This window comes from Phasianus colchicus, chromosome 5 (genome assembly GCF_987193195.1).
Source record: "Phasianus colchicus chromosome 5, bPhaCol1.hap1.1, whole genome shotgun sequence".
NCBI classification, from domain to species: domain Eukaryota; kingdom Metazoa; phylum Chordata; class Aves; order Galliformes; family Phasianidae; genus Phasianus; species Phasianus colchicus.
In genome coordinates this window covers 17939202-17956421 of record NC_143440.1, presented here as the reverse complement: position 1 = coordinate 17956421, position 17220 = coordinate 17939202, and the positions used below count along the sequence as shown (strand labels likewise).

The window sequence follows — 17220 nt, the reverse complement described above, 5'->3', positions numbered from 1 at the left end:
TCGCGCATGCGCACCGCGCCCCTCCTCGCTCCTTCCAGGCTGTTCCCCAGGCGGCGACCAATGAGGAACGGCGGGCGGGACGCGCGGCCGAAGGGGCGGGGCGCGCAGGCGCAGCCGTGACGTCGTGCCCAGCCGCCGAGCGCCGCGGTCGCTTCGTGCCCGGTAGCGTTGGGCGCCGCCCGGGCCGCGCCGCAGCGGGCCGGTGAGTACCGCGGGGCCTCCCCGCTCCCCCTCCCACTCCCGCCGCTCTCCCTCCCGTCGCGCCCGCCTCCTCCCCGGGCCGCCGGCCCTTCCCCGCCCCCGGTAGCCGTAGGGCCCTGGAGCCCCGGCTGCGCTCTGCCCCGGGGCCGCCCCCGAGCTCCCGCCTGGCAGCGCAGGCTCTCCCCGGCGCCCGGAGCCCCGCCGGCCTGCGGCCTCCGCCCCGCCGCTCCCGGCCCTGCCCGCTGTCCGCGGCGGTGGCGCGGCACGGCGAGGCGAGGCGGGAGCCGCTTCCTCTTGGGCCCCGGCGCGGCGCTGATCCGGCTCCGCACGGCATCTCCGTGAGTTCGCCGCGTCCTTCCGTGCACGCGGGGCCACGGAGCGACAGCACGGCTGGGGGCGGCGGGCCTTACGGCCCATCCGGTTCCACCCCTTCATAGGCAGGGGCGCTCGGTAGCAGCCCGGTCGGACTGCACAGGGCCCCATCCGGCCCGGCCTGGGGCGCCTCCAGGGATGGGGCACCCGCAGCTCTCTGGGCAGCTGTGCCAGTGCATCACTGCCCTCTGAGTAAAGATTTTCCTCCTTACGCTTAATCCGAATCTCCCCTCTTTTAGTTTAAAGCCATTATCATTCATTCACTCTCTGTCCTCGTGAAGGTCCCTCGCCAGCTTTCGCGTAGCCTTTTTATGTACTGGGAAGCCGCAGTGAGGTCTCCCACAGCCTTCTCTTCTCCAGGCTGACTGAGCCCATCTCCTTGTAGCCTTCAGCGTCCGTGAGGCTTCTCCTCTGACAGCTCAGTGTCCTTCTGGTGCTGGGAGCCCAGAGCTGCTTTGGAGGGTTGGGTGGTGCTGCTGGGGAATTTGGACAGGCACGGAGGCTGGACGGTGGGATAACAGAGTGCGGTCTTGCTCCTGAGTGCTATGAGGATGGGCAGGGTTTGTGTTTGAGGAGTGGACACCAGCGCAGCAGTGGCCTGCAGCACAGAGCCTTCCCACAGACTCGCATCTGGAGTTGGGGCTCTCCTCGTGCTGATGGTACTTCTGATGAGAACATCTTGACAACTTCAGTTTTTAAAAGCCTGTGTCAGGGTTTGGTTCTCGTGGCCTGTCAGTGAGCAGAAGTTGAAGAGTGCTCTCTGGCTGCAGAGCCCTGGCTCGTGTGCTGCTGCCTTGTCCAGAGTGAAATTCCTCCTCAAAACACACTTCCACACAACATTCTCTGGTGTTGGTGATGTAATGGGCTGTGCTGGCAGGTGTTCAGCCTGGCTACTGCTAAGCAGCTCCAAATTATCAATGTGAAACGTGTTAATCCCAAGTTATTGCAGCTGAGGATTCTGTTGCATCTCCCTGAGATGAGAGCAAAATCTCACAGTTGTACCCTGCTCGTCTCGCTGGTTTAGGGGGGGAGATCCTGCCTTCCTGGTGTCCCTTGCTGATGGCTCCCTAGGATGTGATTTCTCCCCAGCTTCCACGTTTTGCTTTACTACATACCTGAATTGGGTTGTTTGTGGGATCATCCTTCCTGCACTGATGTTTTCTAGGCTATAAAACATGACTACAGCCTTGTCTAGATCGAAGTGAGGAGGTTGATCAACTTAGCGGGCTTAATCTAATCATCACCTCCAGCGAGGCGTTGTTCCTTAGCAGAGGACTTTGTTCTCATGGTTCCTGAGGTCAGGCAGGAGGTAACTGGGTGGAGCAGGGCCAACGGGAGACCTTTACCTCTGATTTTAGACAAGGCTTTTTGAGGCGTTCACCCCTCTCCTGCTGCACCCCTTGTTTCTTCCGCTCACTGCTGCCTCTGGGCACTGGTGGTGGAAGGGATGGGTTTGTGCATTGAGGAAGGCGTGGACACATTGGATGAGATGCTGTTCTTCCCTGCTTTGCCCGCAAAATGGGGCTAATCCCATATAAACCGCTGAGATGGCCAGGGGAGGTGTGGGAGCAATGTAAGCAAGGCCAGAGATAAGCACCGAGGGGCTGCCAGCCGTGCTGACTGCTTGCTCTGATGGTTTTGCACTTTCCCTTGTAGCCTGCATCTCAGCAACTGCTGTTGTCTGTGTTGCAGGAATACCTCTGGGCTCCTCACTGTGCGGGGCTTGTGCAATGAGCTCAGTGCAGAGGGGAGCTGGCTGGGACATGTTTCTCATCCCGTGAGTGGAAGGTGCCAAGGCTCGAGACTGCAGAGCCGGCCCTGGGGCCACCTGCTCCATGCAGATCCTGGGTGCAAGCAATGAAAACAAGGTGGGAACAGGTAGAGCACATCTTGTCTTTGTGTCGTCCTGGATCTGCCCTGACTGGGACTTGCATCACTCGGAAGGAATTGTTTGTCTGTTTGACCCGTGCAGGGGAAACTCAACAGGACTGGTTTGGGGCAGGGAGGCAGCTGACGCACCACTGGAGCTCATAACTGAGAGTGAACTCTCTCTGCTCCGTGCCAGCTCCTTTCCCAGGGCGGTAACAAAAGGCAGTGTTGGGGAACCTTGTCACATTGAGGTGAGCGCTTCCTTCTTCAGGGCTGGGAGCGCTTAGAGGAACTGCTTGTTGGCAGTGTAGAGCATGGTGAGGAGTGTTTTCTTGTCCCATCTGATTCTTCGGAAAGATCAAGCCCCAGAGCAAGACAAACTGTTCAGGCTGCATGTGGATAGGTTGCTGGAAAGTGATGAGACGGGGAAGTGGTGGAAAGGACAGGAGGAGCACAGAGCTTCCAGGAGTGAGTGCTGGCAGAAGTGGAAGTCAGAATCAGACTCTTCAGGTTCTCGGCTGAAGAAAAGGCAATGTGGACTGAAAGAGAAGTGTAAGGTGGCAGCGGTGGCGTTTGGAAATATCCTGAGGAAAGGAATGGAGGATTAAGTAAAGTCCTCAGAAACTGAGGTGAGGGGAGATGGAAGTTAGCCCCTCACATGAATGGAAGCACATAAATGGGGAATGAGAATACGGGTGCAGGGAAACTGGGGCATTGGGACAAGCTCAGGGAGCAGCTGAACCCTTGCCAGGCAGTAAAGCCATCTGTGGGATGGGAGTATCAGTAAGGTAGTGGCTGACTTGGGAATCCTTTAGGGAACCTAGACTCTCCCTTGGGAGTGGGAAGCCTGAGGTAGTGCTGGATAAGAGGAACCGGGGAAAAAAAAAGCACAACAGAGGAAGAGGTGCCAGGGTTGGGAAAACAGGTAGAAACGCCAGAGGAGAGGGAAAATGGAGTAATCTGTGACACAGAAGCCTAGTAAAGCTTGACTGGGAGCAGGAAGGAGTAGGGCAGGTCCTGAGAAACATGGCAGGGAGGAGCTGCTGTGCTGGAAGCAGCAGAGGAAGGATCAGGATGGGAGTAGAGCACATATGTTCCTCAGGTGAGTTGCAGTGAGGATAAAAGGTTTGGAAGGGGAAAGAAGAGATTGGGAGTGGGCAGATTGCAGGACTGCAGGAGAAAAGATATAGCAAGAGATTGTTTGGGGAATGTGGTCTGAATCGGTATAATTTGTGGATGGTGGATCCTGCGAACAGTTTGTGTTTCTCCAGGACATCAGGGTAAGTGACAGGAATGGTCAAGTTTTGGTATCGTTTAGCCCCAAGAAAAGAGAAGAAGGTACCTTAAAATTATGCAGCTGAGATCCCAGCTTCCAGTGCCATGCCACACAGAATTTCAGATGTAAACCAAATATTCCAGGCTGCAGGAGGATTGGACCTCTTGCCTGACAGTCAGGACATGCAGGTGCCCAAGCTTTAGTTTGCATATAAAGAGATTTTCCACCAGAATGTGTCTGGGCACTGGAACAGATTCCCTGTGGCAGTGCTCATAGACCCAAGCTGCCAGAGCTCAAGGAGCTTTTGGACAATGCTTTCAAACACAGGGCTTGAATTTTGGAGCTAGGAGTTGGACTCGGTGATACTTTTGGGTCCCTTCCAACTCAGGATATTCTGTGTTTCTGTCTTTACTCTTGCACTGATGTGGGGAACTCGCTCCAGCGCTGTCTGATGCTCCTTTCTGCACTGAGCTGAGCTCTCACGTGGACCTTTGCAAATGCCACAGTGTGCCGACTCGCCCTGTGAGAGGAGTTGGAGCCCTTTAATGTAAGCACCTGTCATTAGGTGGTGCCTTGGGAAAGGTTCAAGCAGAGCTGAGCAGGACCTTGAACTGGGGCAGGCTTCAAGGGGAATGTCTGCAGACGGCGTTCTGGACAAGGAGATCGCTCTGCATAAGGAATGGATGGAGGGATGAGGAATAGCATGGGGGTAAACTTAAATCTCTGAGTATCTGTTTGGATTTGAGGTGTGGCTGTTCTCATGGCGGAGCCTTTCAAAGGGCTGGGGTGTCCTGTTACAGCTGAGGAGCACGTTAACAGATGGTTTCTGCTAAAGCAATTAGCAGTGATGTCATCTTTCAACTTGGGGGTAGCCTATCTCTAGGGCTGCTGCCCGCCCACCCGCAGAGCCGCTGCGGCCGGCTGCCCGGAGGTGAGAGCAGAGCTTCCAGCCAGCAGATTTGGGGCACTGTGCTCCTGTTGTGCTGTGCTGGCTTTCCTCTCTCAATCACAAAGCCAAAAAGTTGGTTTCAAAAGTTTCTGCGAAAGAAGGGCCTTTTGCAATGGGAGCGGTGCCTTGGTTAGTCAGCCCCGCTGGCTGACGCCTTGCTTTGGTACTGAGTTATCTAAGCCTAATAAGTTCTTGTCATTAACTAATTGTGCCCTTAATTTTGTGCCACAGTTCTCTCAGCCTCTGTGAGTGTTTGGTCAGCACTCGGAATTTCCATCTACCCCTAAGAAAAAGATCTGGGAGGAGAAGTTGTTCATTATGGCTCTGTATCTGGGGGTCAGGGGTGTGATGGAGACCTTGTGATGGAGCACTGAGGCATGGAGAAGGGGCTCTAGCAGTAACAATCAATGAGATAGAAGCTGTGCCTAGCTCTTCCCTGAGCTGCAGTGGGTTCAAGAGTGCTGGTTGGTGCCTCCTTCAGTTCTCAGAAAGGTACATTCTCCCCTACATTTTGCCTCGCAGCAATCTGACGCTCCCACCTACGCCCTCACCATCAATCGGGTGACACTCTTGAAGGCACCATAAAGCCATCAGGGTTCCCCCATGGGAACCTGGCCCACCAAATCCCTTCCCTAGTTAGGACACTGGTGTTCTCCACAGGCTTCTCTGCTTTGTGCCCTTAGGGGGAAGAGGATGAGATTCCAGCTACCTCTTCCTCCTGCCGCCTCCACCCAAATATCAACTCTGTAAGCCTCTGATTAGCCCCTTCACCTCGAGGCAGCAGACGTTTTGCAGTATTAGAACTTGAGTTACAACTGTAGAAAGGTATAAGGGTTGGGCAAGCAGTCTTACGGTCCCTAATCTTATTCCAGGCTCAGTGCAGATTTCCTGTGCAGTACTTGGGTATGTTGCTTAGTTTGGGTTTCTCAGTAGTGAATGGGACGCAGAGGGCCTTGGGGTTGGGCTGTGAGGTGGCTGGCTGGGTCTTTGCTAATTACAGCCTCCTCTCACTGTAGGCTTGCAGATGTGATGAGGGACGCTGATGTTAGGTGACAGGCCTTGTGGTGTGGCATCGGGCTGTGTCAGAGCTGGGCTTGGAAGTTGCCTGCAGCAGGGTTCTGCATCTTCCTGACTCTGTTTCCTTCTTCAGATAAATGCATTCTCACTGTTCTGGACAGCTTGGTGGTGTTCCAGTATTTTTACATGATCGTTTCTCTTGTTAATTTATTTCTATCCTCTTTTTCTAGGTGAGGTGTGGCATTCTCAATGTTCCTGAGTTTTTTGAATGAACAAATGGATTAATGAAGAGCAACTTTACCTCCCCTCCATTCGTTAAAAATGGAGCGGTTTGGAATGTACTGAGACCTGCCCCCACTCTGCTTGGGCCATGGGCAGTACAGACTTTTTCAGCGCTGCTTCCACCATTGCTTGTCTTTCGCGGGTATAAAAGCCCTCCTTGAAAGCGTTCCTTCAGATCTCTGCTGTTGTGCTGCTCAGGAATGGTTGCCACAGTGAAGATTTGGTGCAATTCCTGTTGATTCGCAACAACTGAGTGGCAACGTGGAAAGGCCCAGCGGGTCAGGAGAAAGGAACAAGTAGGAAGAGGGTGAAAACGCACAATCCACTGGACCTTCCCCTCCAGCCCCCCTCGCAAAGAAAGGATTTACAGCTCAACCTTGCACCAGCTGTTCCTCGGCTTTAACAGTCAAGAGAGAAATAAATAAAATTAAATGGCCACCACCAGGCAGCCAGCCTAGATTCTGGTGAAATCAGGGAGAGTGCTTCTGTACCGCCTCCGGGGAGGAGGAGGAGGAGGCGGCACAGCAGTGCTGCAAAGAAGCTGGGCAGATCGCTTGTGAGACAGCGGCCAGAGGGGGCTGTGGATATCAGATTGAAAAGGAGAAGTGGTTTCCCTGAGTGGCTTTTTGCAAGAAGTTTACCGCTATCTTGCTCTTTCCCAGGGTGCTCTCACGCATTGTGCTTCTTGCCTTGCTCCTGTCCCAGCACAGAAAGCTTACCTTCGTGTCTGGTGGCTGGTGCAAGCTGCATGGGGAGCTGCTTTTTGCATGCTCTCAAGGGCTCTCAGCATTCCTGCTCCAACAGATGTTTTAAATCCAATCCAGTTCTCTGTGCTGAATTTTTAAATGGTTTTAAGTCTCCCTCCCTGCACCCCTGAACTCTCGCAGGGCAGAGAGTAGCGTGGACTCCTCAGGGCTTCTTGCTCCAGAGACCGCAGTGGACTTCTGCAGACAGTCTGCTCTGCTCAGAGCCTGCTCCAGGAGTGACCCAGGAGGCTTGGGTTGTGCTTTGGCCCCTTCCATCTCCCCTGCCCTTCTCGCCTTGCTTTGACTCCAGCTGGGCCTGGGCTATGCTGCAGGGCAGATTCCCCACCAGAGCTCCAACATGCCAGCAGCATCTGGAAAGAGGTTCAAACCCAGCAAATATGTTCCGGTCTCAGCTGCTGCCATCTTCCTAGTGGGAGCCACCACCCTCTTCTTTGCCTTCACGTGAGTCCCAGTCACTTGGCCAAAGAGCAACGAGGGTGGGGGGAGGAGTGTTGGGGGTGTGATGCTGGGTGATGGGTGCAGGGCAGGGACTGAGCAGGGTTTTTCTGTTGGCAGAGCTGGCATAGCAGGTGGGCTGTCACACTGTGGGACAAATGTAGGGTGTGAAAGTACTGCAGCACCCTCTGCAGCAGTCCATTGGAGTGGTTCAGTACCAGCTGAATTTTGCTTGGTATTCCCCTGAGGCAAACCAGAGACAGGAGCTGTGGTGACGGACAGCGAGGCACCTCACCACTGTTCAGCTTCAGCTCCTGGCAGACACTTCACTGCTGCCTTCAGATGTTTGCATAACTTGCTCGTCTCGCTGGCAGTTCTCAGCTCCATCTGGGCTGGGAATTAGCTTGTGACCTGTATGGGGAAAATGACAGATAATTTTCTCCTTTGGAGCTCTCCGAAGTGGTTTGTCAGACTGGGGCAGTCTCTGTTATTCTTCAGAGTTTTGTAATCAATTTGTGAGCCACAAAGGAAAGTTGAAGGAGAAGCACCCAGACCCCTGCATGCATCTCTTGCTGCTGTTGGTGTCAGCTTGAGGAAATGGGGAGGGTCTGGTGTTTCTGTAGAGAGCCTGGAGGAGCTGGTCTGCCTATGAGCCAGCAGGGCCTGAGGCCAGCACTTGGGGGAAGCCTGTGTTTGGGGCAGTGTCCTTACCCCAGCATGGCATCCTGCTGCCCCGTGGTTTGCTGCCGCTCCCTCAAACACAGCTCTTGGTGGCTGGAAGGTCACTGCAGCTTTAACACGTGGCAGCAACTGGGCAATAAAAGAGTAATTTGAGGACCAAAGGACAGAGCTGGTGTGATTTACTCATTCCAGGCAGTTGGTGCTGTCATTCAGCAGGATTTACCCAAGCCAAGACCCAGGACATCCATCAGCCCGGTGCTTTGGCAGCTTTGAGGCTGTCGAAGGAGATTTTGCTACTTCGGGCTGCAAAAAGCAGTAGGTTTTGTGCTATCAGTTCAGAGAGCTGGAGGAGAAGAGAGAGCAGGTGTGCCAGATGCTGCTCTCGGGGTGACGAGTGCCCTCCTTTCGTTGCACTGCCATCAGGACACAATGAATAGGGGCAGCCATGCCCCGCAGACCTGGTCCTGGCTGCTGCCACCTTGCAGTGCCAGCTGCAGGCTATGGGGCTGCTGGGAGCTGCTTATCAGTGTAAGGAACAGCTGTGGTCAGGCTGTGTGCTGCGGAGCAGGTTTGTTCAGAGCAGGAACACCTGGGCAGAGTCTCATTAATTGTAGGTCAGTGGATGTTATTTAACCTACTTGAAAACACCAATTTAAATCTCCAGCAGAGTGGCAAAGCATGGCATGCTTTCACACAGGTTGTTTGGCAGGGCTGGTAGGGCATTGCTTTGTGCTTGTAGCACTCACAGTGCTGTTCCTGTGAAACTGCTGGAGCAGGGAAGGAAGGAATGGAAAAAAAGTTTGCACAAAGCTTGAGCTCGTGGAACTGGTGGCATTCTGTGCCCTGCTCCTGAAAGGCTCTGCTTGTGTGCCTCTCTCTAGGCATTGTTTCTGGTGTGTCAGCCAGTCTCCTTCCTTCTGATCCATCTTGGCCTAGGGTTGGTATCTATGGGCCAGGAATGAGCACATTAATTTCATTAGAACCCAAGGTAGTTGCACTGAGGTTTGTGTTGCTGAGTGAGATCTGGCAGGGGCAGAGGTGTTCCCATCTCGAAGGATGAGCCTGGCTTGGTGGCTTGGACGCTGCTGATTCCAGCCTGGAATTCCCTTGGGGGATCAGTTAGTCCATCCCACACCTCTTCTCTTGCCCAGGTCTGATTCCTCGTAGCACACTCTGTTTTAAAGGAGTTGACCTCATGCAGAACTCACGGGGCTGGGGATGTGTTTGCAGTGTGAGGGGCTACAGATGGGCCTGCAGAGGGGAGGAGCAACACAGCCTGCTTCAGTTGGGTTGTAACTCAGGTTGTGGCAGGCCGAGACTGCTGGGTTCTCTGAGTTCTCTCATGTGCTGCCAGGAACAAGTCACAACAGCTCTCTGAGATGGGTGTGCTCCATGCCTGAGCTCTGAGAGCCAACTCTCTGGATTCTATGGGACGTGCGTGGAGCAGGGGGCAGCCCTGTGCTGTGATGGGACACGCATTCCTGCCATGTTGGTTCCGGAGAGCGGAAGGCAGGGACATGGTGGTGCTGAGATGGCTGCACAGCCTGGGCCTGCTGCTTGGGTGCAAAGTCCACTGGGCACAGCCTCTGGCAGCTTGCCCATTGTGCTGTGGGTATCCAGCATGCCCGATAAGGCCTAAGGTTGTGAGCTGGTCCCAGGGTGCTCAGCACCTTCTCCAATCACTTCTCGTTCCCCAAAGACTGACACTCGATCTGCCATTGAAGGGCAGCATGGAGCAGGCAGGTCTGCTCTTGGAGTAATGATGCTCCTGCCTGAGAGCTTGGGGCTGCTCAAAATGGAGGCTCTTTCCCTTCCCATGCGCCCTACAACTTGCCCTCTGCACAGACCCGTCCCACTGGCTCTCAGGCTGCACAGCAGGGCCAGCTGCCCCAGGAGGCTGGGCCAGCGTGGCTGGTGTTGCGTGGCTGCAGGAGCCACTCCTTGCCCTCGAGAGCTCCTCAAGCTGCAGTGGCAACGCCATCACAGATAGGCCAAGGCATGGAGGCATCGCCCAAGGTGAGGCTGCCATCACAGTGCTGTGCTCCCAGGTGGCATTCCTACTGGGCACACCACGAGGTGGGACCCACAGTCTGACTGCTTCTCCCGGGTGAGCGGCAGCGTGTGGTGGTGGAGGAGGAATGGGGCAGCACGTGCACCTTCGCCGCTCCCTGCTGGAGGGCTGTGCTGGATTACAGTGCTGACACCATATGTCGCCCTGCTCACCCAGCACTGCGCTCTGCCCCCTCTGCGCTCACCATCTAAATCCATCTGTGTTTATCACTGGGGGGGGAAAGAGAGGGACAGATGCTGCCCTAGATCCACGGGATTAAACTCCCAGCAGCAAAGCAGATTAGGGAATTACGCTGGCGCCTCTGAGGGGGAAGCCCACTGCCCTCAACCTGCACCCAGCTGGGCAGGGCGTTGGGGATGGTGCTCCTACCCTGCTCCCAGCCCTGTGAAGGAGCTGGGTACCAGCTAGGGCAGTGGGCGTCTCAGGCAGCAGCTACCGTCTGGGTTCAGGCTTGAGGTTGCTGGTTTTGTGTTCCCTTGTGGGGTCCCCAAATGCTACCCATGCTCGCTGATGAGACAAAGGAAGGGTGTCGCTAAGGGAGCAAAATCCATCCTGCGTCCCCATGCCAGTGCAGCTTCTTGCAGCCCACGTGGCGCTGCCAGTCTGACTGGCTCTGCCTGTTCTTGCTACCACTAAGAAGGGACGCATGTTGTGCCTCAGTTGACTACTGGAGCACTTTCTGCATAGATACCCCTGGGCAGGTCCACGGGGATGGCTGACGCACTTGGGGTGCCCCCAAAGCTGGCAGAGCCTTGCCATTTCAGAAGCCCCTCTGCAGGGGATTTGGTCACTGCTCTTGGAGGGAAGGTGGGCTGTTGTGACCGTTGCCTGGTGCAGCAGGCAAGCCTGGCCCCGTAGTGCCCAAGGAACTGCCTGTAGGACAGGTGTCACAAAGCCTTTGTGTCTGCAGGTGCCCTTGGCTCAGCCTCTATGTCTCCCCAGTCATTCCCATCTACAATGCTGTCGTCTTCCTCTTCGTGCTGGCCAACTTCAGCATGGCCACCTTCATGGACCCAGGCATATTCCCACGAGGTAAGTGTGGCCCAGCTTGTGAATCACCTGGGATAGAGCTAGTTCCTTCCTCAGGGGGAAAGAGGATTCCCTGATCCCAGAGCGCTTGGGACAAGCTCTTCTTGCCCTGTCTGGATGGGATCAGATGGTGACAGATGCTGCTGGGAGGTTGCTCTGGGTTCATGGCCCTGCTGGTTGGTAGGATCAAGTGGTGAAAGTCGCATAAGTTCTGGCACCTTGTACGGGCTGCCTTGGGCTAGATGGGTGTTGTGGTTTTGGGGCATGGCTTCTTCTACCTGTATTTAGTGGTCCTTGGGACAGTCTAGGGGGGTTGCAGTGGGACAGAGGGGGGTTTTGCTGGGCATCTCAGGTGGGGAGGGAAGAAGGCCAGCTGGGGTTTGACGACACATTTCCCCCCCCATCCCAAAATGTGCTTGTGTTCTCTGTTAGCTGAGGAAGATGAGGATAAGGAAGATGACTTCCGAGCTCCGCTTTATAAGACAGTGGAGATCAAGGGCATTCAGGTGCGCATGAAATGGTGTGCAACCTGCCGCTTCTACCGGCCACCGCGCTGCTCCCACTGCAGCGTCTGCGACAACTGTGTGGAGGTGAGCAGCTGCTGGGGTGCCTCTGCATTTTGGCACAGAGCTGAGCCATCAGTCCCAAAAATCCTCGTGCAGGCACAGAACGCTGCCAGCCAAACCCCTCACTGTCTTCTCCCCACCAACAGGAGTTTGACCATCACTGCCCCTGGGTGAACAACTGCATCGGGCGACGCAATTACCGTTACTTCTTCCTCTTCTTGCTGTCACTCACTACGCACATCATGGGGGTGTTCGGCTTTGGTCTGCTTTATGTCCTCTACCAGGCAGAGCTCTCTGGTGTCCGTATGGCCGTCACGTATCCTCTGCCCAGAAGGCTCAGGAGGGGGCTGGAGGGAGAACAGTGTTGTGGGACTGGGGGTTGTATGTGGTGGAATAGAGCTGTAATAGAATCGTTTGAAGTGGGAGGGACCTACTTTCCTGCAATGAACAGGGACATTTACAGCTACGTGTTCCTCCAGCATATTCCTTAGCTGCCCGCTGGCAGTATGGCTGTGATGTGTGTGGCCAGCTTGTTTTTCATTCCTGTCGCTGGCCTTACTGGGTTCCACGTGGTGCTTGTGGCAAGAGGCCGCACTACCAATGAACAGGTATGTGTACTGGCTGATGTGTGGTGCTTAGCTGGTGTCAGACCATTGGGATGGCTTCTGGAGCTTCCTTCCACAAGATAGACATAGGGTGGATTGAGCAAGGGAATTCTGCTAAGATAGTTGAGGGAGGAGTGCCATCAGAGTGTGAGAGGAGTTTGAGCTCACCTCATTTGTGCAGCCTGGAGAAATGGGATCTCATTGCTGTTATTTGAGGGGTGGTCGTGGGTAAGAAGGAGCCCAGCAGGCCCTTAAGAACGGGCAGTGGAAGGGCAGGAAGCAATGGGTGCAGCTTGAACCAAGGCAGTTTCCAATTAGACATTGAGGAAACTCTTCTTCCATGAGAACAGTCCTAACACTGGAACAGGGGCCTGGAAATGGGGCAGTCTCCATCCTTGGCACTACTCAACAATTGTGCTGGTCACATTCTGAGCACCTTGACCTGGTTGGCCTTGGGGGTGGGGGTGGACAAGAGACCTCCTGTGGCTGCCACCCACACCAATGCGATGCTCCCATCTTGCAGGTGACAGGCAAGTTCCGAGGTGGTGTCAACCCCTTCACTAATGGTTGCTGTAAGAATGTGAGCCGGGTCCTGTGTAGCTCCCCAGCCCCCAGGTAAGTGTGGTGGTGCTGCTCCAGCCCTCCAATACCCAACTTAAGCACCCCCAGCTATGGGCCTTCACCACATTCTCTGCCCTGAATCCCTGGGTTCTGGCAGGTACCTGGGGCGCCCAAGGGCTGAGCAGACGGTGCTGGTAAGACCCCCCTTCCTGCGGCCCGAGGTGTCAGATGGCCAAATCACTGTCAAGATCATGGACAACGGTATCCAGACAGAGCTGAAGAGGACGAAGGTGAGGAAGGGGGGAATCAGCATTCCCCACACTGGGGTCCTGCGTGGAGCCCAGGGGTGCAAGCCTGCATCCGTGAGTAAAGAATCGAGTGAGCCTTGTCACATTCCACCTCCTCCATGTTGTCCTGTTCTGTGTCCCCTTGGGATAGAAATTACATCCCTCCTATGTGGTAATGACCACATGAGGCTTTGCATACTCCATCGCCCTTCCCTATCCCGTCCTTCACCCTTGCAGCATTGTTTGGAGGTTTCCCTTTCCACGGCACTTCCCAGCACATGGGGCATGTGCTGCCCTCAAGCGCTCAGGATGTTGGACGGGCCCAGGGGCACTACGGGCCCTGTAACGCCATTGCATGCCCCCTGCCTGCTAAGGGGAGGGCTGAGGCCTTGGTGCCTTGCTGACCCTTTGCGCTTTGTCTCTGCAGTCCAAAGGAAGCCTGGAGGTGACGGAGAGCCAGTCTGCTGATGCCGAACCGCCACCCCCACCTAAGCCAGACCTCAGCCGCTACACGGGCCTGAGGACACACTTAACCCTGGCCACCAATGAGGGTAAGGAGGGCATGCAGGGTCCAAGCCAGCCGCTGGGAGGGAAGCCCGGGGCTGTGCCCAGCAGACCAGGAGCCAGGGCTGCAGGAACAGGCTGCGTGGTAGACCTGAAGCACGTCAGCACCGCCACATTGTGGAACAGGGTGCGCCCATGTCTCCGGGCTGCTACACGCAACCCTTATGACTGGAGAAGCCTGTGGGATGCTTCCAGCCGGCTCTAATCCATCAGAAAAGAGCAGGAAGCCAAGCTGAGACCACTGCTTGGCAATGAGGTGCTTGTCCTGAGCCACTGAGATGCTGTGGGCAGGCTTATGGGCTGTTGTGCTGTAGATGGGCACAGGAGCGCAGCCAGGATGGAGGAGGAGAAGGAATGGCAGGCTTGGCTTGGTGGCAAAGGTTGTGTTTGTTGCAGCCTGCGTGACTTGCATGCCCTGCTTCCCTGAGCACTAGCGAAACAGTGCTCAGAAACACCTGCGCTGGCTTTGCAAGAGAGGTGGGATGTGAACAGGGCTGCTACCGGGACAGAAGTGCCTGCCTGAAACACTGTGCTGTGGGGACCCATTTTCCATCCCACTCCATTTCATCCATTCCTGGAGCACTTCCCCCCACCCTGTTCCTCTTGCCTTCACCTCCATGGTCTGTCCTCCTAAGGCTCAGAGCCGGTTCTGGGGAAGGGAGGGAGGACTCCATGCAGCATTTGCATTAGTGGCCATACGTGTGAGTGTCTTTCTCTCTTCCCCTGCCTGCAGACAGCAGCTTGCTAGGCAAGGACAGCCCCCCGACACCCACCATGTACAAGTACCGGCCTGGATACAGCAGCAGCAGCAGCTCGGCTGCCCTGCCCCATTCCACCAGCGCCAAGGTAAAGCTGTGCACGTGGCTGGCTGACAGGCAGCACTCATAGGGGGCTGCTATTGTGCTCTTTGCTGAGGCTTTCTGGGTGGTGGGTTTGGGGTGGGCGTTAAGAATTTTGGGGGCCCCTACGTTCCCAGGAGTGACTGCTGTGTTCCTGTCCCATAGCTGAGCCGAGTAAACAGCCTGAAGGAGCCCAACTCCATCGGCGAGGGCGGCCGCAAGCCCAGCTACCGCTCAGAACCGAGCCTGGAGCCTGAGAGCTTCCGCTCGCCCACTTTTGGCAAGAGCTTTCCCTTCGACCCGCTGTCCAGTGGCTCCCGCTCCTCCAGCCTCAAGTCAGCCCAGGGCACGGGCTTTGAACTGGGCCACCTGCAGTCCATCCGCTCTGAGGGCACCACCTCCACCTCCTACAAGAGCCTGGTGAACCAGACACGCAATGGGAGCCTGTCGTATGACAGCCTGCTCACACCTTCCGACAGCCCCGACTTTGAGTCGGTGCAGGCCGGCCCTGAGCCCGACCCACCGGTGGGCTACACATCACCCTTCCTCTCGGCCCGCATCGCCCAGCAGCGAGAGACCGACCTGCACGGCCGCTTTGCTGCCGCTGTCTCACCCAAGCATGTGCCACCCCGCGAGCCCTCACCCGTGCGCTATGACAATCTCTCCCGCCACATCGTGGCTTCCATCCAGGAGCGGGAGAAACTGCTCCAGCAGCCGCCCGCAGCGGGCAGGGAGGACGATGCTGGGCTGGCAGACTCGGGCATCCAGTCGACGCCAGGCTCCAGCAATGCGCCCCGCACCAGCTCTTCCTCGGACGATTCGAAGCGCTCGCCTCTGGGCAAGAATCCGCTCACCCGCCCGGCCCCTCCCCGCTTTGGCAAGCCTGAGCCCTCCCATGTGCTGCGGGTGCGCTCCCTGGGCTCTCCTGAGCAGCCCGCTGCCCCCCACTTGGGCAAATCTGTGTCTTACAGCAGCCAAAAACCAGCAGCGTCTCAGGCCAGCGTCCCCGAGACCGAGGAGGTGGCCTTGCAGCCGTTACTGGCACCAAAGTGAGTTTTGGCACTGTCTGCCCCGCACGGCGTGCACTGCAGCTCCTCACTGGGGGGGATGCAGGGAGGGCTGGGTGTGAGTCCTGCTGGCACAGAGCTGTTGCTGTCCCTGGGAAACTTCATGGGCTTGTTGGTGGGCTTGGGGGACGTTTGGGCTGCCTTGTGTCCCTGGGGAAGGCAGGGCTGCATCTTCGCTCAGCTGTGCTGGGATCCTACTCTCCCCTTTCCCACTGCCCTGTGCCCCATGCTTTGCCACGCTCCATCCCTGTGCTCACCTTCTCACCCCGTGTGCTTGCTTCCCTTCCTAGAGACGAGATGCAGATGAGAACATCCTACAGCAAGTCCAATGGGCAACCCAAGAGCCTGAGCTCGGTCACCCCCGGCTCGGGATCCGTGCCTGTCAGCAGCCCCACGCGTGGAGGAGTCAAGAAGGTTTCTGGCGTGGGGGGCACCACGTACGAGATCTCAGTATGAGGGGCAGAGCTGCTCGCCTGCTCACCTCCTGGCTGGGCACCTGCTGGCACCAGAGGGCTCCATGGGCACAGATGCTCTGCAGCCCCCAGCTGACAGGGACAAGGAGATGGGCCGGAAGCCCCAGGGTTTTTTTCTCCCTTTTTCCACCCCTCCCTGGGACTCAGGCGCTGACTCACACCCCGGCAGGACTGTGTGGGGCAGGGATGCTGCCCTGGCCAGGTGTGGGGGCCATGGGGGGGCTGTGTCCCGCAGCCTCGCGCCCTGCCACCACTGGCCGGGCAGCCACTTGTGGGCCTTGTGCAATCAATCGCTCGCCTAGCGTGGTAGGAATGGATTGTTTTTAAACCAGAATAACTTTTTTTTATTATTATTGTTACGGATTCTATTTTTTTTCTCTTTCTGAGTTACCAGGTGTGTGTATATATAAATATCTATATATATAAATATAAATATTAAAAAAAAAGAAAAAAAAAAGCAGAAATTATATATCTTACCCAGAGAGAGGAAGAAACCACCCATTCCCCTTCCCCATCTGAGCCACCATCTCGCAGAGTCCAGGGCCAGGGCCCCTGTGCTCAAGTGACAAGAAGGAGGATACATTCAGGGGCTCCTAGCACCTGGGGTCATGGGGTGCCAATGCCACACTGGGACTTGGGGGATCCTGAAGCCCCCTGCTGGGTTCTATCAGGCTGCAGGCTCCCCTCCTGGGTGCTTGGATTTGGAGCCCCTGTGCCTGGCATCTCCCCACTGGCTACATAGGTGGTGTGAAGCAGGTGATGGCTGGGGGAGCTGCTGGTGTGCAGGAGCAGGTGAGGGCTGCAGCCTTTCTGCACCTGCAGATTTTGCTATATATTTTGTTTTTTTTTTTTAGTGTTTCCCCAGGGTTTGTGTTTTTTTTTTTTTTTTTTAATTTTTTACTATTATTTTTTTAATGGGTGATCAGGTTTTCTGGCTGTCATGTGGTTGTTTTTATTTCCATTTGGGGAAGAGGAAGGCCAGTGAGGCACATCCCTGTCAAGCAATATTTTCTCATCACATGCCAAAAACACAGCCAAGGAGCCCAGTGCTGTCCCTCCACCCCCAACCCTGCTGGGGAGCCCACCCCGCACCGGGCCCACGCAACTTCACGCACTACTTGACTCTTTCTCTATGGCAATATCTCTCCTGTGGCCTCTGCAGAGCCATGCCATTGTTTTTTTTATTATTATTAGCCATTTTAAAAACGAGGAATAAAAGGATATTTAATGAGCCACCTCAGTGGGCATGCGTGTGCTTTGTGTGGTGTCCAGGGATGGAGGATTCCCTGAAGGCCCCTGTCCTTCACTT

General features: G+C 55.8%; 1 protein-coding gene across 1 annotated transcript; it reads left to right on the top strand.

The window, feature by feature from the left end:
* The first annotated feature begins 75 nt into the window (after nucleotides 1-75).
* On the top strand, nucleotides 76-17147 carry ZDHHC5 (zDHHC palmitoyltransferase 5). Its single transcript, XM_031593271.2, has 12 exons — nucleotides 76-202; nucleotides 5915-7174; nucleotides 10831-10952; nucleotides 11382-11539; nucleotides 11662-11831; nucleotides 12021-12123; nucleotides 12644-12735; nucleotides 12839-12971; nucleotides 13396-13519; nucleotides 14266-14378; nucleotides 14537-15420; nucleotides 15729-17147. The coding sequence occupies exons 2-12, from the start codon at nucleotides 7071-7073 to the stop codon at nucleotides 15892-15894; spliced, it is 2169 nt and encodes a 722-aa protein (XP_031449131.1). The 5' UTR covers nucleotides 76-202; nucleotides 5915-7070; the 3' UTR covers nucleotides 15895-17147.
* Nucleotides 17148-17220: the final 73 nt, after the last annotated feature.